At 34.2% G+C, this 25,198-nt stretch overlaps 1 protein-coding gene across 1 annotated transcript in view; it reads right to left on the minus strand.

The window, feature by feature from the left end:
• CAP (Cbl-associated protein) overlaps window positions 1-25,198 on the minus strand; it is a 413,875-nt gene that overhangs the window by 150,962 nt on the left and 237,715 nt on the right. Inside the window, exons 5-8 of the mRNA XM_069131258.1 lie at window positions 23,599-23,685; window positions 16,044-22,682; window positions 11,561-11,563; window positions 1,952-2,056 (exon numbers count right to left, since the gene is read on the minus strand). Of these exons, the coding sequence (XP_068987359.1) occupies window positions 1,952-2,056; window positions 11,561-11,563; window positions 16,044-22,682; window positions 23,599-23,685 (6,834 nt within the window). The remainder of the gene's footprint in view (window positions 1-1,951; window positions 2,057-11,560; window positions 11,564-16,043; window positions 22,683-23,598; window positions 23,686-25,198) is intronic.

Here is a 25,198-nt window from a genome sequence, read left to right on the forward strand (position 1 = left end):
AGCTTTGTATTTTACATAGGTTTGATGTAATAAAAATTAACGAATGCTTTTTAAATAAAATTTTGTGCTCTACGTTGGTTTCTTATAATAAAAACATATAATATAAATATAAATATATAAAGCGAGGCACTTTGTAAGTAAGCTATAGGAAAAAAGTACAATCGAATCTCAATTATCAGAACTCCGATTAATGGAAAGATTAATTGCTCCCATATCGATTATGGGGAAATTAAGAAATTAAAATGTTTTTGTTTCTGTTTAGTGCTAATAGTTTAAAATATGATCTTTCCTCAGAAGGAAACGAGTTGTTCGATTAATAAACTTTATCTTTCATTTTTCAAAATTCATAAATTGATGTAATATAATTAGTTCGAATAATTAAGATTCCACTTTAACTTAATCTAATGTCATCTAATGAAATTTGTTTCGACGTCACCTATACTGCAAAGTAGAGAACACTGTAACTATCTATAAGAACAAATATAGATCTGATTTTGTTATTGAAAAAGAAATGTTGTAACGATTCTTAATATTGCAAAGTGCTAACTAATTTTTGTTCATAACATTTTGTATCAAATTGCGGAAAATACCCAAAACGTCGTGGCAATTAGAACACTAGGAACATCTATTTTTAGTGATTTTACGATGTATAGCAGATTTTTTATGTTTCAATTGGAAGCATAATACTCTTGATAATGATAAATGATTGAAATGATAAATTGCTTTGATAGATGATAATTCTATTTGATTATATTATCGTCCCATTTACTCGATGATGTTCTGAAATTGTATTAATCTTATTCAATTTAAATCTATGTTACCAGCTTAAAACTGAGTGAGAAATTTATAGTATGGCATTGAATTATAAAATATTTGCAATTATATTAAATTCTTTATCGTGGGTACTTTTTGGTTTTGCTTTTCTTCCAATTCCTCCTAATTGATAAATAATACCAATAAATATGCTGCGATTGTTTATGCATCTACGGGAAGTTTAAATGTACGAAAATACACAAAACGTATAGAATATATAAGAATATACAAAATATCCAAAGTAAAATATTCGTTGTAATATTTAAAATATAACAATTTATATTTAATATAATATAATTTCTATTCTAATATAGTTTACTGATGACAAATAACATAATCTTTTATTTAGTGTACGTGCTCGTACTAAATAGTGTAGATCACTGTTGGCCTACATAGCACGGAATGCGTTAATTATATCTTTGAGTACAGTTTCACAAAAAACGTTGAACTCTATTCAATTACACGGGTGTAAATTAAAGTAACATTCGTAAAAATTTTACATTTCCCAGGTTGATTTTGTTACCCTCATATTAATTCATTATTTTTATTATTTTACTTACTTTTATAATTATTTGTAAAATTTCTCATTGTTCTATTATTTAAATATTAAACTGTTTCTGGTCGTTCTGTGTAGATTACATAAAAACTATAGTATTTTCCCAAAATTGTACTGATTTTTTTATATCATATATTACATATTATACGATGTTTGAAAAAATAGTTCATTTCCGTTTCTCATGTGTTACTGTAAAAATTAGTAAATATGTATTATTCATTACTGGAACAGATAGGTGTTTCAGAAATTCAAATGAAAGAGCGAAAGAAATCCATTATGGAGAACCAAGTTGCTTTGACTTTGATAAAAGAATGAATAATTCAACGGAAAAAATAGTTAATTAGAAGATGTACAAATTATAATAATTACAAGATGTCAGATTAGGTATTTCATAAAATTTTTAAATAAGTTGTATGCATACCTGAAATCAAAAACTGAAATACATATTTATAAAATAAATAAGTATTGTAAAAACTAATTTACTATCTATGTTATCTTCCCATAATATTTTTTTATATATTTTTCATTAATTTTTCAGTAAAACGCATGCTGTAATTAACTAAGCAAAATAATGAAACGCACCTTTCCCAAACAGAAATCCCTTGCCGAGTTTCAAAGCATTGTCAATCTCGTGCAGAAGATCGTTCTCATTATCACTTTGCCTTGTGTCAAAATCATAACCATATCCTTAAAAAAAACATGCCAAAGCGGCCCAAAGAATAAAATAAGTAAAAAATAAAACATATTACTACGATTTAATAATGTAAAATGCCATTCATTGATTTTTAAAAGCATTAGAAATTGTTCATGGAATATTTATTCTTCTCCTTCTCAGCCTAGAAAAGTTAAAAGTGATCTCATAGTTACTAGACTCGAATAGTTCTTTATTTTTAACAGTGATCGAGTAAGATTAGCTTCCAGAAAGTCTGAATCTACATTTTCTATGTCGCGACAAAACACTACAACTAATAGGCTTTATTATGAAATTTTAACTTCTAATTAATTTATGTTCGATATTATGTACACATAACATTATACTTTAACAAGTTATTAATTAATGAAGCAATAGATGTATTTGTTTTCAATAAAACAGTAAAATCTTAGTGTACTATATTTTCTTTACAAAACAGTATATTTATACTATTAATAATCGAATTAGCGAAGGAAAAATATTATACATAGTTTAAGAAAAAATCAATCCTGAAGTGATTAAATAAAAGATAAAATTCTTAATGTTTTATGATATTTATAAATGTCATATTAATATGTTCTACATACTGATATTTATTATAAATATTCCACTGTTATTGCTATGTTAACGAATCAATAGAAGCCATGTTACAAAGCGAGAAAAGAAGACAGATAGTTATTTCAAACGATTAAAAGTAAAATAAATAAATATGTTGTGGTAAAACATGAAAGATGAACCTAAATATTTATGACCTGAAGCTTCATATGTACATACAGTCGGAAACATTAATATTCGGACATTCGACTTGAGTTTTTTGGGGGGGAAGTTAAAAAGATTAATTTACTAGGCGGCGGATAAAAAACATTCTGTGGATTTATGTCAATTATGTACATGCTTAAAATTTGATCGAAGTCGGTCAAAGTTGCTATGAGCTACAAACGGTTAAAAATGGCGATAATTGCAGTTTTTCACGACTTCCGAGTAAAAATAATAGATCTAAGGATTCTTACATATTTCGATACCTGTTTTTTTGTTTCTGCATTAACCGATTTCGACGAAATTTTTAGTCAAATTAGTTCAAATTTTCATTAGCGGCTCAGATAAAAAAGTTGTAAAAAATAATCTTTACTATTTTTCTCCACGATTCCGATCAATTGCAATTTTTTCAAATTCTTCCTTACAACTTCCTGTTACCTTCTCAAGAAATTTAAGACATTTAGCCTAGTTTTGAAAAAGGTATCCTGTTTTAAAGAGTGTCCCAATACTAAAGTGATCGATTCTACATCTAAATGCTACATTTATGAAAAAGTACATTATTTTTTTCTTTTTTCTTATTTCTTTTCGAACTTTCTATCTTCTATTTTCAAATATAATTGTGCAAAACGATAAAAACAAGAAAAATTGTGTCAAGAAGAAAGTTTCAAATAATCCTTTTTCGTGCCTGACTTCCTTCATACCATATGTTTAAATTACAGTTTATTTAAAAAATTCGTGTATGATGTACGGATGCGCTGCATATTTTAATAATTCCAATTTCAATCTAGAATAATGGTATCTAAATTGAGATAATAAAAAGTCAGTATGTACAACAAAGAATTATATGAAGTACTGCTAATATTGATAACAGGAATTCTGAAGTTCAGTCGCGAAAACAAATTTTAAACTTGTTATTAAGAAACTTCACCTCATACATTTATACATATGCAAACGAATTAAGTCATTTCATTCATAACAAACATATATAAAATGCACTTGATTCTTATAGCCCCGGGCAAATAAGTTAAAATAAATTGCTACATAAATTTTGGTTGCGGACGAAACGTGAAATTTAGATAAATTGCACTTTGACCAACGAAAACTCGAACCAATCTAGTTTTTTCTAGTTTTCTAGTTTCTAGTTTTTTAGACAACAGACACACCATGAAATTAATTCTACAGCGATTCTTCAATTTTCATACAATCTCTTTTCTTAAATTACAAGTTATTAATTATTAATTAATTAATAACAATTCATTACAGGGTTATTAATGCCCGTACCACATTTATATACATATAGCAGGTAGTTAAAGCTAATATTGTTTAGAAACACTAGAAAACACTAAACTTCTTTTTTTTTTGCTTGTTCAGTGAATTTGGTAAGTCACGTTGTGCTCTTTTCACACCGAATTTAGCAGGTGATAATTGATATAGTTTTATATGTTGCAAGTATCAAAAATATTTGGTTCGGTTTTAATCTTTCTTTTATTTCAGCGATAAACAAGATTTTTAATGTTTTAAATAAATCTCTGTAAAGTTCTACTTGTTTAGTTATATTTACAGAAAAATAAATTTGTATAAACAACTGCGATCAAACAATTATTTGCTACAACGAGGAAAAAAGCATGACATTTTGAATCATAAAGCGTATTTTTTCTTTTCTTTCAGATAATTTTATCAATTTAGCCATTTATTATAAAAATTATAATAATTTGTAACAGAAATTTTATGTATTTATGGAAAATTTAAAAGTGTACAAATATATAGAATGCATACAAATAATATAAAAAAATACATAAAATATCCAATGTAAAACGTTATAATATTTAGCTCGAAGATATTTTTATTTAGGGAACATTTCTTTATTTGCATTCAGAAGAATATGGAATTGTATATTTAATGTTACAAATTCCAATTGTAAGTTTATTTTACTGTTTTATTACAACTTGCCTTACCTTGCAATACAGCCAGTAACATTCATAAATTTTCGCAATCTTAAACATTAACCACGATCAGATAACTAATCTGTTCCACATATCGACTTCTTCCTTTCCTTTTTCTTTTACGTAGAGGAAACCTTCATAGGCACCCCGTGTCCTCGGCGGGAGGACACGGGGTAGTGGCGGATTTCACATATCGATCTAGGAAATATTTATTTTGAACGTCTATTTCGGTGCCTGTCTATGTAAAACGTGGAATTCGACGCTGGTACGGCAACATAGTGAGTTGAAAAAGGGTGAAGGTCTCGAGAAGGTTCGGCGACTACTCGGTGAGTATAACAGTCGGTGTCGCAATTTGACGGAAATAACTAAAATCGAGATGGTGGTTCCGGCGCGTCGTGGCGTAAAGCTGGACGCGTCCGAAGAAACGTTCCACGAGCTCTGGCCTATTTTCTCGTCGAAGACTATATTTAGGTTCTCATTCTCGAATGAATCATAAACGCGTTGCAACTGATCGGTCAGTCACAACTGGTTCCCTTGATTCGACATAGAGAAGAAATAAATTGTGGCTAGCAAATATTTATCGCGACGGCCAAAGAGTATTTTTTTCTCTGTTCTTGCATAATATCAGCTAAATTTGGAAAGTATTCGGAGCTTTTATTACATCTGATTACTACTACCAAAGCAATCACAATGATCGGTATCAGACTTATATACACCCATCCCTCAATTTACGCGATACTAACCTTACGCGGTAAATTTTAACACAATTTACGCGGTAGTTTTTATACGCTGCCAGAAAATATATTTTCCCAGAAGTTTTAAAAGCAACAAATGTATACAGTAACTTATTCGGTGATGTTGAAAGCCAGTGCTGTATAAGATAAGCGTAAAAGTAGATTACATTGTGCTAGCGATCATATATGTACATATTTTTTCTTTTGTGCTGACAGATGTTATTTATGCGATATTTATGCGTAAAATGAATCCACATGGAACAGATACCTCGCGTAAATTGAGCGATAGGTGTGTACTTATGTTGTTATTTCTTTATTCAGAGGTAGGATCAGAATAGCTATTATTTTATTCCATTTTGAGCCGAAAAACCTTTATTACACATTCTTACATGGACTAGGGATAAACACAAAAGAACATCTTAAACCTATCGATTAAATCTATCGATTGTATCTAGAACTATCTTCCAGTTACTGTTTATTGTAACTAACGCATCTGCATATGAATGGTGAGCATGAACTCACGTTGTCATTTTTAACAACTTATTTATTTTCGTTATACTGCTTTAATCCTAATCCATTGTGTACGACGTATTAGGTTGTCCGAAAAGTTTCTTTCGTTTCATAAGGTGATAATAGATAAACAATAATTTCTGTTTTATATTATTTTATTGAATTAAGTATGATCCATTTCGTTCTATTTCTATTATTATGTTTGTGCATAATTCAATAAACTAATATAAAACGAAAAAACATTGTGCGTCTATTATTTCCTTATAAGACGAAAGAAACATTTCGGACAACTTAATATTTAGATATACAACAGAAGGTCGATAGTCTTAGTGTTAATGCAGCATACATATTTGAAATATTGTAAAAGTATGATTGCACATATTGTACAGAGGGACTATATGATCCTATAGAAATTCTCCATGAAGTCGAAAATATGAAATAAAATTACTTCATACGAGGCTTTGTCTTAAAAAAAATTGACATTAAATATTTGCTCATCAGTGTATGTGGACTAACGGCTTGACTTGTGTTTATGGTATTAGAAAACACATTCATAAATTATGCAACAAAATTATACAACAAATAAATTATGCAAAATACAATACTTTTCATAGAAAATGCGAAGAGCAATGCGTATTCAACAAAATAGGAAACATTTTCAACAATTCCTAAAGTAATAAAATTTATCGCGCATGACTATCCAGTTTCATGTTCTGTATGATCTAGTGTAACTATTGAGATATGTATAATTTTATGTGCTAGACCAGGTTAGATGCGTAGTAGTAATACTTGTATGTTAATATCAGTGTGCGGAAGTATGTGTGTGCGCGGCGTCTCGAAAACAAAGGAATGTAAACTGTTTAGTCGGTTAACCCCTTAACCTACGATTTACGTTCGAGAATTTTGGTCTGAAAACGTAAACAAGCTGTTATATATTATATTATATATTATATTTGACTCTATCATCGTACTACGGGCTATGCCCGTAATATTTGCCTTTGGTACGATCATCGTCTACGGGTTATGTCCGTAATATTTACGTTTGGTACGATCATCTACTACGGACTATGCCCGTAATATTTACGTTTGGTCCGATCACCGTACTACGGGCTATGCCCGTAGATGTAAGTTCAGGGGTTAAGGGGGAAAGTGCTGAGACGCGTGCAAGTGTGTATCGATGAATATGTGGCGGCACTCGACCACGGAAATTTCCAACGGCTTCGCGACACAAAGCGCTATACCTTCAAAGCGTAAGGCAGACCAGGCCTAATGTACCATCGATATCCCTACGGTTCTTTCGCCGAATAATCGGAAGAATGCATACGCGGCAACCGTCGCGTACTTCTAATATACGCGCGCGTAGTGGGGATATCGAGGGGCAACAAAGGAAAGAATCTGTTTGGTTTTGAACCAAAAGCTTCATTCTGTCCCGAGCTGTGAAGTGCGAAAGGTTAAGCGAAGCCAACTCAATTAGAAAAACGGGTTATTGACTCTTGAGAGTTCAGTGTTAATCGTTACTTGTTATTAATCGTTGTTAATCGTTAATCGTGGTTAATCGTTATTTGTTGTTAATTGTTAAGAGTTTAATAAACGTTATTGTTGAAAATCAAGAGTATTTCTTGTATTTCTACCTTTACCGACGATCACCTGAAATATCTTTGAAATCGTTTATCCAATAAATATTCTAATATTAATTCCAAGTGTAAATTTAGTGTAACTATACCATTATTTCGGCTATTAAGATCCAAAATTCTCGACAATAACAAATAAAAGCATAACTACTAATATTAGATTACAGCAATTCGCTAACACTAACATGTGACGGAGTCAGATTTCTCAAAAATAAAGCTTCGTATGAAAAAATTGTAGTCTACGTTGCTGACTTATTTTTTTATGCAGAATCACATCATAAATCAAGGCACCATGTATTCTATTATATTTGTAGTGACTCATTCTATCGTTTCAGATGGAGACTAATTCGTTTTATTTTGTTTAAATACCAAATGTAAAGATAGAAAAATATAGTAAACGCAATAATATAATAATTTCATCAACTAGTTATTCATGTCCGACCTTATCATTGTCACTCGACAATTTTTGTACGCAGAACTAATATTTTTGTAATATGTTGGCAAAAGCGGTGGATCAAATATAATGAAAATTAGATTAAAAAAAAAAAATTAATTATCAATGGAATTATGTATTTTTCTAAAAGAAACAAATAAAATATCGCATTAACATGTAGCAGCTCCCTCTGCTTGCCACCAGAAATCTACCAATGCCTTTCTCGCAAACGGTCACTCCAACCTATTCTAATAAATATGATTTCCAATATGACTTTTCCTATCGATATCTAAGACATCTTCCTTGTCTAAGGCACTGGCTTGCTAGGTAGCTTAAAGCTAATGATCCACTGATCTAAACCAATCCAAACTCAGCCAGTCCAAGCTGCGCCACGCAAAATTGTCACAGTTTTTAACACAGATCTTTTGTATATATTCGTTGCAAAAGATACGTCACCGATCCTACAAGGTATAGCTGATCGAGAGCGTTCTTATATCGAAAGGTATCCTTTCGCTTGCGAGGGCAGGCTACCTAGTCGTCAAAAAAAGAATCTTCTGAAGGACACAGTCCGAGAAGCGCTTGCTCCAAATTTATGATGCGCATGGTCCGCCCAGGTTCATCAGGTTTGCTGCACATGGCCCATTGTAGTAGTAGCAACAAATAGTTATATACATAATTCTATACATTATTCGCTATTTACGATTAAAATTTGTTATCTGTTATTTATTATTCATTAAATTTGCTTTTTTTCTATTAATTGGAATAGCGATTAAATAAATACAAGCTATTTTTCAGACGGTCGAATAAAAAAAAAGAAAATGTTTTAAAAGTATTGAAAAACATAAATAAAATCATAAAAATATTAACAACCAAATATTTATATCTTTTTATCATTATGGTATTTAATGTTAATCGTGTATTTATTGCTTATTTTTCGCTGTTACTCGTCATTCGAATAAATTTTGGTTACTAATCGTAACAAGTTTATAAACAGATATAATTGGCAAGCCGAGACAGTAGCGTGGCGATCAACCGATGGTAGTGTGACGTAAAATTCGTGTTAAAAAAGGAAGAGCTGAGCAATAGCTTAACTCGATTGTGCTTTTATATTTTTGTAGACTTTTATTCACAAAATGATTAAGTATAATATTACAATGAAGTAGCGAAGTTAAAATAGTTGTTGAAATCACGGCCAAGACTGTACACAAGACTAGTCTCGTGGTCGAATGCTTGCAGTTTTCATATGTTGCGTTTGCAGGTGTTGAGGGGCAAGGAGAGGATCCTGATTTTCCTACGTAATGAGGAAAATGTAATGTTGAGCCAAAGGTCAGTTCAAAGCCTAACGGTTCACTGTCAGGTAGTATGGAATGTCGTAGATTTGGGTATGGTCGTTGTCACAGTAGCATGAACTAGCGGTGCGGAGACAAAAAGATTACCTGCTGGGCTTTTGTTAAGCTGCGAAAAATTGATCAGAAAGAAATCTCATACTAGTTCGAGTTAAATGGGTCCTCGAGACACTTGAACTTGGCTTCGATGCAAATAGTTCTGTACATTTTTACAGGATCGATTTTTCAATAACTGGATCAGTTTAACTTGCGAATGCAAACAGTGTCATATAAATAGATTGAAGTAAATGCCTTTGGATTGGCTTAGCTTGTTAATGGATTTCCAGTTTAAAACCGGGAACCCACTGGTGAGCTAAATCAATCCAAAGACATCCGCTTTAATGCATTCATACGAAACTATTTCGATTGGCAAGATAGCGTGGCCGACAAAATCGGTCCTGTACGAATATATGAAACCGTTTCTATCCAGGTTCAAGTGTCTCGAAGACCCATTTATCTCGTGCTATCACGGTATTACATCGTGCGCAATTTTTCGAAGACCTCGGTAGGTCCACCAAGGGTGCCTTTTCCCACCTATACTCCCAGCTTATGCCACCATCGGCTGATTGCCACGCCACTGTTTCTGCTTGTCAGTTGCCAGTTCATGAACTTGCTACGATTAGCAACCACAATTTATTCGGAATACGAATAACAGAAAATGAGTAAACAATAAAAACAAAATTAACGTTAAGCACTTAATATCATAATAATGGAAAATTACAAGTAATTACTTGTCAATATTTGGCGAAAAGACAAAATTTAAACATCTCATTTATGTTTTTCAACATTTCCAAAATACTTTTTTGTTTTTTGACTATTTCAATTATTCAACCATCTAAAGGATACTAATAAAAATAATTTGGACCCATTTAATCAGCAAACATCCTAATTAAAAAAAGACGAATTTAATAAATATACAAATAACAAATAACAGATAGTTTAAATTTAAAATCACAAATTTTAATCACAAATTATCAATAATTTATATAATTATGACTCATGATTAATGATGGGTCGTGCACGTCAGATTTGATGACTCCGGCGCGGCGTGCGCATTATAAATTTGCAGTAGGTCCTCGTAGTCTTCTCAGGCCGCACTTTTATGAAGATCCTTTTCTCGGCAGCACGACGAAAACATCGTGTCGAATCAGCTATACATTGTAAAACCGGTGACGTGCTTTCGCCGAAAAATTTTTTTAAACGCATTTTACTAATAGATACACTAGCAGGCCCTGGACTCTTGTATTGAACCTACGTACACACACTTTCCTCTCTTTTTCCTAAATACTTCTCTGTCTCTCTCTGTCTCTTTCTCTCTGTCTCTATCTCTGTCTGTCTGTCTGTCTCTCTCTCTCCCTCTCACCCCCTCGCCCCTCTCCCCCTCTCCCTCTCTCCCTTTCTTTTACACACTCTCTTATAGCCCTAAAAACGTATAGAATCCGTTAGTTGCACTTTATTATCTATGCTGTACGTAATAAAAAATCGATCAGCACTGAATGTGTCATCATTGGTCTTCAATTTATTAGTATTATTATTGGGAATGTCTCTAAATTGATTCGGGTGTATCGTTGTTTATATTAAGTCTTTGTTCTTCCGAAAAATGTTACGTCCTAGGTAAATGACAGAATTATTTTCAAAATGAATTATTTTTTACATATGAGCTGTAAAATTTGACTTTTGGTATTTTATACCTATTGATGTTATACATAATATTTTGAAGTATAACATTGTTAAAAATATTCTTCGTTAATGAAAATATTAATATTATAATAGTTTTAATAAGAAACACAATTATTTCTATATGTATGTCACGAATTGCGTAATACAATGATGGAAATCTTCAGATATTTTTTTGATATGTTAAGATCTTGATTTTACTCATAGGTAAATTATAATGTAAGCTCGGAAAGAAATTCGTCATAATTTAACAATCCAGTCTGTGTATTTGTATAGCTTGAAATGTCAAAGCACGTGTCAGTGAGAAAAATATGGACGCACTCGAAGTGACATCTGCCGGAAAAAACACACAAAGTAATATGTAAAACTTGAAATCGTACAAGTTTCCATTCTCAAAAACTTTGTGCTTCAAGTGAGAACATAAGAAAAACCGACTGTGTTATCAACCAAAAGTATATTTTCAATGCAAAATCGTTTTATTGAGAACAAAATACGGATATATGACAGTAATTTAATTAAGTGCATAATCTCATACTTCTATGTACGAAACGTATTGTTTTTGGTAGTATTGAATTAATTTTGGTTTGATGCTATGCACCAATGAGAAGGTTGTAAACTCCTGATCGACAAGATTAAATATTTTGAAATTTCAATCCTTCAAGCTTTTTAAAAATATACTAAATATACTAATGTGTAAAATAATATAGATATACCTATAATGATATCTACAGAAAATTTGTGTTGTATAATCAAAAAATTGAAGAGTGAAAAAATAAAATACATATTTATATACATATTTAATAAAGATATTAAACTATTTGACCTATACTTTTGTATCCTTATTTAATTTAGGTATTTCAAATTTCTTATAGAACGAAAAGAAAAATATAACGTAAAAGTTTATGGGACACGAAAAAAGATATAAAAATTTACGGCAGTAAAAATTCTATCAGCTTTGAGTTATTATTTTATATTCTAGTCGTAACGATATCCTACGACCTACGCGAAAGCCAACAAACTTATCTTCCAGTATTTCCACATTATGGACAAGAAATCAATCCGCTTCTCGTCTATCGGTTCAGCATATAACGTTACGCAAACCTTATTTCCTGTTTCATTATGTTTTATGAGATCCCAGCGGTTTAAAAAACCTTTTGTAATTATGTTCAGATCGATTTCTTATCGATGCTGTGAAAATTAACTCGCGTATAGTTCGAATTACGTCTACTTTTTATCTCCCGCGAAAGATCTATGTTATACTAACGGTTATAAATAAATAAATACATTTTTTATACTAACAGCTATTCTCCGTAGTGACAAATATTAAATTAAAAAAGGCTCGATTTCAGAATAAACGCGACGTAAATAATAATCATCGTTGCTTGACCTCTACTCAACATGACAGTACATACAATTCAGATCAGCCACGCTATCTCAGCTTTTACAAAACGAATCGAGATGAAACATACTCTATTTTCTTTTCCAAACACGAATAAGCCATACAACAGAGAAAACACTATAAAAATCTCTTCAGTAGTTTATACGTGCTAACAACACATAAATTTCAACAATTCTTTTTTTGGACTCCATAACTTATGAGCTGTTCCTAGATGACCGTTTCATTTCTTTTTATTTAATTTATAGATTTCATATTCTATTAAACAAAAAATTTTATGTCACATCTCATATTAAACAAAGGACAAATTTAATATTTAGATCATGTTTTATATTGAATTAAACAAATGTAAAATTGTAATCAAGATAAATGTAATAATTCAATAAAATATGTATTGAATAGAAACAAAATTATGTGCTTTCAGTTTCATACTTTATTTCGTTATTTAAAATTTAAATATCTTACAGTTGTATTCACAGCGATGATATTTAATTTTTAAGAGAACATGACATCTAGTATCGTTATAACACAACTCAAAAGATGATCGGATATAGAAGTTGCTGAAGCTCCTGAAGTAATTAATTCTACTCTTATAACAAACATTACGAACATTGTAACGACCGATGACGCCACTTTGACGTCATCTGATTTTCAATGGTTACTCACATCTTATAAATTCTTAACAGGACTAGCCAGACCCTGATGAAAGTTACTTCAGAAAGAAACCAGTCGTCATAATATTACTGACAGTACCACGATGTAAGACAATATAAAAAATTCTTCAAAAGACTCCAAAAATGTTTGAGATCTTGAAACAACATGAGTTACATATTGAAATAGCCAATGAATGGAAAAAATCAGTAGTATCAACATACTTAAAACAGTAAGCATATAAAATACTTCCGTGATTGGAAATAGATCTCAATTTTAAAAATGTGACATTTGTATATTACTATGTAGTATCTATTATATCATATAATAAATATATAATAAATTATATATTTAATTTATCCAATATACATTTGTACATGTATCTTGTTTGTGTTTAACTTCATAGATTGTTAGTTCGAAGAAAATTTGTTGCGATTGAAGAAAAATATCTACGTACGTACTACAATATCTTATTACTTATAAATGTACGTACTTAAAAATCAAATTTTAAATTAAAAATAAATATCATCTTTCAATTCATTGAACGTATATTTTCTACATATTTCTACATATTTTCTATATATTTCCTACAATTCGTGTAAAATGCTAATATCATTTATAAGTTGTTGTTACGTACTCTATTCGCTTTTATCGCATGTTTTGTAACACATATATCAGCCACAGCTTTTCGGATATTGACGTGGCTTATCAACCTCGATATGAGAGACGAATTAAATATATGTTACAAATTTTCAAAATCACATACTTAGTTAAATACTTTCTGCAAATTGTATAAATATATATGCATGTGATATTATTCTGTGAGTGTTAGTTGCCACTTTTTTTTATTATTAAACACAGACCATAAATATTGTCGATTAAACATAATTATTCCTAAATTACTAAAAACTGAGAATACAATCCCGGAAAAAAATCACTAATTTGACCCAAGAATAATTATAAATGCAATATTATGTTTTATAAAAGACAGCTTAAAAATGATGTTTTATGAAAGACAGCTTTCAATCCTATCAAAAACAAAAATTGAAGATCTCATTCTCAGGAAAACACAGCTTTAATTATGTACTAGAACTTATCCACTTGAAATTAGTTAAATTCCAAATATAATATAAAACTTGATGCGTATGTGTATAGTTGACATCATTTATGTGTATATATTATTAAAAGATTTGAATTACATCTAAATTATATTTATATTTAACGATACTTCGTTATAATAATGATATAATGGTAATAATAAAAGATGTAAAAATTAATTAAAAAATTTTTAATTTTACATCTTTTGTAATAATATCACAAAATTTTTATTACAATTTTTATAATAAAAATTAAAATTGATATGAAAATATTCATCAAACATGAAATTTAAAATATTATTCCTGCAAATTCTGCTTGTCTAGATGAATTCACCTAACTCAAAGTTAAACTAAGCACACAAAATTTTATGTGAATAAAGCTTGCTGGTAACCAAGCAGGTACGACCGTATAAAGCAATAATTATTATTTTTATCTTATTAATTCATAGTTGAAAAATGCACGTCAAAAGCATGAATCATTAACAAAAACCTGCCAATACTAGAACGTCGTTACCTTATAATATTTTCTATTAACGATGATTTCGAACAAACTACACACCTACAACTACAACATATTCTTTCACTATGATTACCTGCAATCTGACCGAAACAACAGATTTTTACTACTATCTTATAAGTTGTTGAAAGCGTCACTTTCATCTAAGCAATATCAATCTGAGTTCGACGTTCCAACAAGATATGAAAATATGAAAAATATAATATTTTTAACATTTAATTCATCAAATATTTTGATTTTCGTTAAACAAAAATCTCTGGTGAAGCTGTAGAAAAGCTACTTGCACTTCAACTTTGATGTTTTTTTGTACATGTTTAGAAATCAGCATTTTGAACAACTTTTTCCTGTGTATGTAACTGTCGCTCGACAAACAAACAAAAGATAAACAAAAGATAGACGACCGACAACTAATACGATCGCGTACGCTGTTACTGCTACACAATTATAGGCAAAATTCACCGTTGTCTAGTATCGATAGTTTTTTAGGAATATCTCAGAAACTATGATCGAGCGACAGTTGCATACAGAGGAAAAAGTTGTTCACAATGTCGATTTCTACAACATATGCAAAAATCATCGAAATCAAAGAAAACGTAACTCTTTTACAGTTTCACCCTATGTCTTAATACTTTTCTTTGCTGCCTAAGATACAGTTTTAATCTGCAGTCATTTAAATAATGTAACATTTCAAAATCTTGACAAAATTCGTACAATATTATCGTTAATCTTAATAAACGTAGAAAAGAAATCGAAAAAGTTGCAGAAAATATAAGTGCAGAATAAATTTAATATTTTGAAAAATGAAGCTCTGTATGAAAAATATTAACTCTGCTCTTTTAAATTATTATTGCATAGGGAACCGCTTGTCGAATTTATAATATCCTGTCTAATAAATCTTCTATAGGACGCGAATATAAAATAACCAAAAAGAGAAATAGTTGCTAACCAAAAATACAACCAATATGTAAATGGCTGTCAACTAAAAGGACGAGCAAAGAAAGAAAAAAAAAATCATTCGTTCACCATGAATATCGTTAGTGACGAGCAATATGGCAAGCAACCTACGACAATGCAATCCACCACAAGGCTACGAACGTGCGTTAGTGACTGTTATGTATCCAATATCCGACACGTCATTCGTATCTTCCAAAATTCAAAAATCGGGCGATCAACACTCGAGCACGATATCTCAACCGTAGCAATGGAAAACAACGCTGAAATAACACTGCAATCCTCGATTCGGTGAGACTCACCATCGTCGAACGTGGCGGACATTGTAAGGAATTCTTGTAGATGCTTCGGTAACTTTTTCGCGTCTTCGAACTCCTTCCCGTCGATCAAACATTTCACCTTGACGATACTCTCCTCCTCGTTGCATTCTTCTTTCCTCTCATTCGTCTTTTTGTCACGTTTGCCTTTACTACCGCTTTTGTCACTTTCCGATTCGCTTTCGTCCAAATTAATGCCAAATTTATTTAGCCTGTTCCTTGCTTTTTCGATAAACTCCTTTTCAACGGTGCTCATGTCGCTTTTTCCCAAATTATTCTTCAATTTCTGAATATCCTCGTGAGTGCTGATTTTCACCACTTTATGATGTTTCCGTTCCTCTCGCTCGAGAACCTTGTGCACATACTCGTCGTACATTTTCTGTCGAAACGTTTCGCTGTTCTTCACGGCCGCGGGCACACTTGGTTTTTCGACTTTGACGGTTTTCTGTGAGTTAGACATCTCGGACGACGTATTTTCTTTGCCAAAACGACGCTCGTCCTTCGTCGTTTCTTTTTCCGTAGGTGCTTTTTTACAAGCGCCGCTCGCTTGCTCGGCTCGATCCGTTTTCATCTTTTCAGGAACTTTGTCACCCTTCTTGGTCATCACGGAATGCTGTTCCACGTGCTCGATTCGCTTTTCACATTCCTCCTCGTGGAAACCGTTCTCGCGATGCACCTTCTTCAAAAAATCCTTGTGACCATGTTTATTAATCGTCTCCGAATAATTTTCCTTCACTTCCTCGGACTTCTCCTGCCAGCTTTGGCTCTCTACCCAAGATTCATCATTGGAAGTATCTTGACAGGCTTTTTCTTTAATCTCAGGGGTATTTACTCGATCAAAAGACTTGTCTGAAGAAGGAAGTCTCTTCGGTACATCCTTCGTTACGCCTTTCTCCTGTGCCCGTTGCCTCGCATGTGTTTGGAATGTCTCAAAGGCTTCCTTCTCCTCCTCCTCGGCTAATATTACGTTTTTCAACTGATTCTCCAGCAGCTCTATGTATTTCAATTGCTGTACGAAATACTCTTGGGGTAGAGAATACTTTCGATGACCTTCCAATTGAGTTTCTGCCTCGGTTTGAAGCTTTTTCAGATTTTGCACGATTTCCGTAGCTGCCACCTGTTTCACATTTTCTTCTTCTTCGCTCTTGTATCGTCGTGGTTCCAGGTGACTTCTAGGTGGATTCTGATCGAAAATACTCGTCGTGTCGATACACGACTTGTCTACGTTGATCACACGTTTCAGACGCGGTGGCACTTCCACTTTATTGTCGATCAACGCTGGATTCACGTTGTAGCGCGGATCGATGGTCCTTCGTGGCGGTGTCCTCCTGTCCGCAGTGTCTGGCATCGCGGCCGATTTGTCGATGATAGCACTGTTCAGTGTAATGGGACTCTTGTTGAAAGGCGTCGGACTTCTGACGGGCGGCTCCGGTTTTTCGAGCGAATTCGCGATCAAAGCAGCGTTGATGAAATGAGCTGGCGTCGACCGTTTACCAGTAACATGTTCCTTGGTTCTATCTGACCCTGATTCTTTTGCAACCTCCGACTGATTGCCATGAATTCGTTCGCTGAATCGACTCTTATCACGCTCTTTTCCCTCACCCGACGATTCTATTAATAAATCATCGGAGAGCGATGTCGCGTGCCGCGCATTACTGACGGGTTCGCGTCTTGCTAAGTTCAACCAGTCGCATAGGCGAGTGACTTTGAGACGCTCCTGGCCATTGTCAGGAGTACTCGACTTTGTATAAGACGACTTTGTGTCGGAGTGCCTCGATTCGTCAAACTTTACCTTTGATTCGTTTCTCGATTTTGGTCTCGTGCTATATGGATGTTTAGAATTGTCAGAATTTTCTTTGATGATGTCTAACAGCCTGTTCGTAGTTAATTTTTTATCGTATTCAGTGCGAGCGTCATGAGCAGTCGATTTGGAGAATTCGATTTTTACTTCGCGTTTAACGCTTTCTTTGTTACTTTCGTCGATGGGTAGCAGTTCGACTCGATATTTAGGAACAGGGATTCGTGGAGGCGGTTCCTCGTCGAAATAGCTGTGTCTGTTTAGGAATTTTCTATGCAGATCCAGTAAGTTGTCCGCGCTCGTTTTTATTGCGGTTTTCTGCTGAGACGGTGATAAGCAAACGAGCAACCTGGGATCTTTGGTCGTCGATAAACCTACCCACGTTCCCAAACTATCTTTGGCCATGGTCATTTGCCGCGACTTGGGTAACTCGACGCCGAGATTCGAATCGAGCTGTTCTTTCTGTTTTAATCGCTCTGATATAGTCTGGTCTGAAACAGTGGTTTTACATGGATCAGAACACTTTGATTCTGACAAAGCTGTCGTTAGTTTAGCTCTTTCAGTTTGCTGCTCATTCACTGCATGCATATTTAATGGAATGTCTCTAATCTCATCACTCGTTACGTTATTAGTAAACTTCGGGATAGATCGTAGACTTTTAAAGATGTTAAATTTAGGCATCGTGATCTCGTTGATTACGTGAAAACCGTACGGCATCGACAAAATTTTCTTAATGCTAAGGTCTTTCAAAGACTCTGGTCTATTGGTAGTCCCGTCTTTCTGCGACTGACTTTTCACATAATTCGCATCGCTGTCAGTGGTCGCGTAACACAGATCTTCGACAGGTGAATAGGGTATAGGTTCAGGTGTCACTGGAACTTCGTGACAGTTCGTTGTGTTATAAAACGATTCATCGCTTTTCAGCAAAGGAAGTTTGTTTCTCAAGCTGGATGACTCCACTTTCTCCTCCGCCTCTCGCTTAAGCTTGCTTTTTCTTGCTTCTTCCGCTATTATCGAATAAATATCAGCTTGCCAGGCATCTGCCGGGTTATACTTCACCGTACTCAAAGTAGTTGCACTGCTAGACGAGTCGTGCCCTTGATAATCCACTGTCTCCAACTTATCTTTATCCACGAAATGCTCAGGGTGGATTTTTACGATAGAGTCTAGTATTTCTGATGGGCTATCGAATTTTTCACGTTCCTTCTGATCATGATTATCGTGCTTGCTAATTTTACGAACGTAAGACTGCACTTCGTCATTGTCCTTTGAAGTGGAATATTTGTAAATTTCTTCAAACTCTTCCTCGCTAGTAGTTAACTCCCTGGTATCTTTTGAATTTTCAACTTTATTATTACGCGATCTGAAGTCACGCATAGTTGATATGTTTTTGTGCGTTACAATCTTTTTCATGCTCGACATTTCACTCTTGATAACCTCCTTATTAACACGATGACGCGATGACTGTTCCGATTCAGTCTTGTTTCCCTGATTTTCATTCGTTAATGTTCCGATCTTACTCTCGGATTGCTTCTGATTGGATTTATCAGAAACTGTTGCTCGATCAGGTTCGTCCTTAGACGATTCTATGACCATTTTCACTAGTCGTTCGACCGGCTCGTGCGCGTCGGATCTCGCCGACGACTTGGACGCCGACGATTTTTCGTGTACGTTACGATTCAAGTAGTCATGCGTTATTTCAGGCGTTGCTCCATTGCCAAGCTCGGCGCCGTTCTCAAGGTAATTGTGCAATTCGGTAATGTCACTCCCGAGACAAGCCCTCCTCCCGCTTGTTCTTAGATCATCGATTATCTTGCGTACGTTCTCAGGCAGAGCCAACGAATCCACGGTGCTTAAAGCGTCGCGAATATTTCTGACGGACGCGTCACTGCGGGATATTATTGTCAATAAAGTTCTCAGGCTGCCAATATTCTTACGCATCGTTGGAGTCTCCAAAGAATGTATTTCCAAGGGTTGTCTGAAAGATGCATCGAATATACCGAGGTTTTCTTTCGGAAGAGGTGGACGACTGGGAGGATCGTCAACGTCTATGAGCTGTTTGACTTCCCTTTTTCGACGGACTGGAGGGGTTGGAGGATTACGATCGTAAATACCGGAATACGTTGTTTTCTCTTGGAAATCGATGTCTGACAGGCTAGAAGATCTTTTTGATGGCGTTAGGGTACAAGGTTTTGTCTTTATCACTGATACGACGTTTCCCGGAGTCTGAATTTCTGAGCATTTCCTTTCTATGCAACACGATTGTTCTTTTAATAATTCATCGCCTGCGCTTTTCGTTATGCTTGATTCGGAGATATTAATGTTTTTTTGATCGGTATATCTTACATTTTGCGTATTTTCTACACATGAATATTTCGATTCGGATGATTCGTTATTAATTTCTATAGATTTTGTTTCATTTTCTTTCGATGATTCTTTATCGACGTCTCTATGTTTTGTTTCATATTGCCATGATTTTTCATTGATTTCTGCAGATGTTACTTCGCACGATGATTCTTCATTGACTTTTGCGGACTTTATCTCACTTTTATGAGATGATTCTCCATTATTTTTTGTTCCATTTTCAATCGCTTCAGTCGTTCGATCTTCAGGCAACGTATTTACTTCGGAATCTTTCGCAACATCATCTCTCATACATGATTCCTTCTCTTTTACCGGTTTTTCACACAGTACTTCGTTTTTGGAACCATTATCGTCACCAATTGATTTTGATTCTTCAGTTTCCTCTGACAATGTATTTGCTTCAGAATTTCGTATATTATTTTCCAAATCCAATTTTTCTTCTCTAACAGGCTTTTCAATGAATGCTTCACTTTCCAAACGAGTACAATTACCATCCACTTCTAACTGTTTGATCTTTAATTCTTCCGATATTTCATTCGAAGTATCTCGATCTTTATCCAGTTCTAATTTTTCATTTTTGTTCTCTTCAACCCGTATTGTTGTACAACGTGCACTGATATTTAAATCATCAGAAAGTTCTGATTGTTTTTCTGACGTCTGTTCTGTCGACGTATCTTCTTGAACAAGCGATACTTTTTCTACTATTTTTATTCTAACATCATCAGTTAATGTTTCACATTTTTCGTTTAATTGCTTATTATTCAAATCTTCCAATTCATTATTTGCACCACTAAATAACATTTGACCACTAGTTTCATCTTCGACATTCAACTTAGAATCACTTTGACTTGTACTGTCATCACTCAATGGTTCGCTTACCACTTCCTCGATCTTTCCATTATTATCGTCCTTTTTCTCTAATATTTCTTCATCTTCTTCTATAATTTGCTCCAATTCCTCTATTTTGAATGACCCACTTCCTACAGACTCGTCTTCCACATTAACATTTTTCCCTTCTAACACTTCCGTATCATTATCTTCTTTCAGCTTGAAATTCTCTTCCTTCGAATCCCTCTGCGATTCATCATCTTCCTCAATCGGCTTCCTCGTTTCTCTAGTGTCAAGCTGCGTTTCCACTCTATCCAATTTTACAGTTCTTCCTATATCAGCATCTTCCTGTTTATCAGCATCGTCCTTTTTATCAGAATCTTCCTTTTTCTCAGCATCTTCCTTTTTCTCAGACATTTCTTCGTCCACGTTGATCACATTTATCTTCACACTGCGCTCTTCTCTTATTTCTTGCATCAATTCCTCTTTATGTTCTACACGTTCTGAACAGCGTTCTTTCCTCCGGTATTTCCCAATCTCCTCGTTAATAAAATCTCTTATATGCTGCTCTTCGTCTTCCGACAGTTTCTCGCCCTCCTCTTGAATGATGTCCAAAAACCTGTTAGCCGCTTGCAAGTGCGCGTGTTGCGCTTCGAAAGTGGCGCGTTTCCTCGCCTTCTTATGCGTCGAGCCACTGATCCGCTCGTGGTCCGTCGGCTTCGTTGGTTCCACGACGTCCTCCACGTAAGTCGGCAATTTTAGACTCTCGATGAAGCTCCTCAATTTCCTCTCTACGTCGTGCGGCATCACGCTGTCCCAGACACGCCTCGGTTCCACAAAATCTTGCTTCGACGCGTCAGAGTCATCGAAATCCGCTTCCAACCGCGTAGCTAGCTCCGTTGGCTCCCTTTCCACGTCCGATTCCATCTCAACGATAACTGGTTTAACGTTATCGGTCTCTACCGTGTCGCAGTCGCTGACATCGCGAATCTGCAGCTCGTTGCCAGTCAACATCGAATCTTGGTTCAGATCGTTCTTTCTGTCCACTTTCGTCGTAGGAGAAGAGAAAGAGTCCACAGGTTCGGAAATTGTCACAATAGCCTCGTTATCCGGCATCTTATCTTTACTACCAGTCTCTACGATACCGACCCCGGCAATGTGATCGATCTTTGCTTCCAGAGGTGAACTACTGATCGTTGTGATCTTCATAACTTTGATGCCAGGTTGCACTGTACCTATCTCTATTCTGCACTTTTCTTCTTTCGCGTATCTATGAGACTTCGATATAACTCCCTTTGGGGTGTTTTCGTTATCTGAATTCTTTCTCACGTTTACATCATCGTCTTCGACATTCTCCCGTTGAATTTTGCCACTGTGTACGGTATTCTCCGAGTCGGAGTCGTTCGTCTTCGCATCTGCGCTCGTCTTAGCTTCGTGAAGATTCTCTTCGCGTTCCTCGATGTTCTTTGGAATTTCTATGGTGGCGTTGTTATCTTTCGTAGCTTTATCCAGAGTTTGCTGCCTTTGACAAGGTCTTCTGTTGTTGCGACCTTTGCGATTTCTGCGGTTTCGCGCACTGTGCGGCATGTTAATCTCTTCCGTGTCGGTAGCGTACTCCAAGAATTTGCAAACTCCTATGGAATCGTAAAATCGGCCAGTTTCGACTTTTTCTCTGTTTTCTACTTTTCTGTTTTATGCTTCATCTTTTTTTTTTGTTTTTTCACTGCTTTTGCTTTTTAGTGTCTGGTGAAATGCAATCTTGTTCGTAGTTTATAGATAAGTATAGTTAAATAACGAAAGGGATTGTTAAACCGTTCCGCCGGAATTGTTCTCGAGAAGATGCTCTACTTGTCGCATAATTTTCTTCAGGGGAATCAACGTGTATTGACATAAGACGATAAAACGCAAAGAAAAGATGTTCGTTCCTTTCTATCAGGCAAATGCCACACTAACGAGAATCGTTTAATCGGTCGATAGTGCGATAATGTCAACAAAGCTCGCGGGATAAGGAAAGCAAAATAATGTGTCTATGCTATAATTGCTAGCTTGGCTCGATTATACTAATGAGAAGAAAAATTTAGAAGAAGATGAAATCTCTAAACCGAAAATTCTCTAACCAAAGCTGAAGTCTCTTTCGATAATTAGAGTAATTATAGTGTTGCCGTAAATATAAAGAACGATATGAAAAATAATCCTAATAATAGGGTGGAGCAATATTTAAAGAACAGCTTATGAATTGCTATCATATTTTATTTACTGTACGCTTTGATTTATATTTCCGAATTTTGAGATGACGTTACGAAGACTATAGTTAATAGTTGGGACGTATTTAATAATCTTATTTGCACAAGAAAGTAATATTAATGCGTAACATTTACATCTTCCCATGAATGAAACGAGAATGACGAATGCGAATGTGCACGGTAAATAAGGAAAAGAAGTTGATGTTGTCTTATGACCGTGCAAAAAGCATGATTCACCGCCAGGACAGCATTCCAAAGTAATATCGGTTATCAATTAAAGGGAGAAAGAAATATGATCGATTCTTACTTTTCTCGGTTTCGTTTCGTTGATGGATCAAGGAACTCTTCGGTTCACCGTTCTGATTGGCGTAGCTTTGGTCAGATTTTGTATCATCTGAAAAGTAAACACGACAACGGTAAAACACCAGCTGATGCGATGTCAAAATGTTTTTAATTTTTATAATTCAATTATACGTTCTTCTTGTATGTCCGCCAAACGAATCTGCGAAATACCAAATACATTTACGATGGTTTTTATGTTCCTTTAGTTTCTTCTATTTATTCTATTTATTTCATTCGTATTTAGTTTCTATTTCATTTTATGTTTTCTTATTTCAGATATTTTGATTTAAAATATAAACAGCAAAAACGATTCACATATATAATTAATTTATTATTTGGGATAATCAATACAATAAAAAATGGAGGAAAGTAATTGTTGCTAGATAGAAAGAAATTATAAAACAAGTAATCAAATTCTAATAACGTTGATGTTTATGTCGCATAGATTGTCATTCAGCACTATGAAAAATCAGATCTTTCCTCGCAAACAGAATTAAAAATCAATAAAGCCACTTTTCTATCGCTAGCAACTAATTTTAATTAAGCAATCCACAAATCATTATACAACGATAATTTTCAGAATACACTAAAAAAATGAGGTAAATAGAAATTAAATACAAGTAAATATATCGACACATTAAACAAATCGTATGAAATAAATTACTGCGTTCAAGGTATTGACAATCCGAATGACAAGTGAACTCATCGTTTCTAATTAACAGGTGGAATGATCGACTTTCGAAACGTTACTCAAAGATATACGAAATTACAAGGTAGGAAACATCTGTAAAATTATGAAAATAGCTTCGATGCTGGTGTCCACGGACCTGATGCTTACAAAATCCATGAACAATCGAGCTAAATTTGCGCGTTTCCACGCCACCGACAGTCGCTTATGAATTCCGAATTAAACGTCAACGGGCCACAAATCAGCGGCATGGCCGGTAGTATCCATGAATCGCAGGAATAGACTGAGCGCGAGCAGATCCGCCACCCGTAAAACACGCTCGTGTCCCCACCCACGCGTGCGATTCTCTGTTCGCGCGGGTATCGCCAACATGTATTGTTTACATAATACATGCTTACGAATATCAGGGTTTCTCAAACTGTTCTCCTGCGTTCGTTATCCGTTTACACGTTCGATCAGCAAATTTCAGGCTACCTCTTTCTTTATTTAGTAAATGAAAATAAACTTTCATTTTACGGAAACGCGATGTTTTCAAGTAGTTTGAATATTTTTGCGAGAAGTTTGTTTGAAAAGATATTGAAAAATATGTGACTATTTGTTTAGAGTAGACCTTGTGAACCGCTTCGATCAAATGACTTATTTCGGTTAAACAGAATTTTGATAAATAACGTGTTTTAAACTGGGATTTCCAGTCGATTCGGAAGTTGATATTTAAGTATTATATTGTGTGTGTGTGTGTGTGTGTGTGTGTGTGTGTAATTTATGGCCACAGTGCTTTAGACACATTGTATATGCATTTACATTTTCTATCTATGATACTATCTATATTTCTGTATAATATATGTATAATAACTATATTTCTTCTTTTCCAAATTTA

Source organism: Bombus flavifrons, chromosome 18 (genome assembly GCF_040668555.2).
Source record: "Bombus flavifrons isolate JBK064 chromosome 18, iyBomFlav1_principal, whole genome shotgun sequence".
Taxonomy (NCBI): domain Eukaryota; kingdom Metazoa; phylum Arthropoda; class Insecta; order Hymenoptera; family Apidae; genus Bombus; species Bombus flavifrons.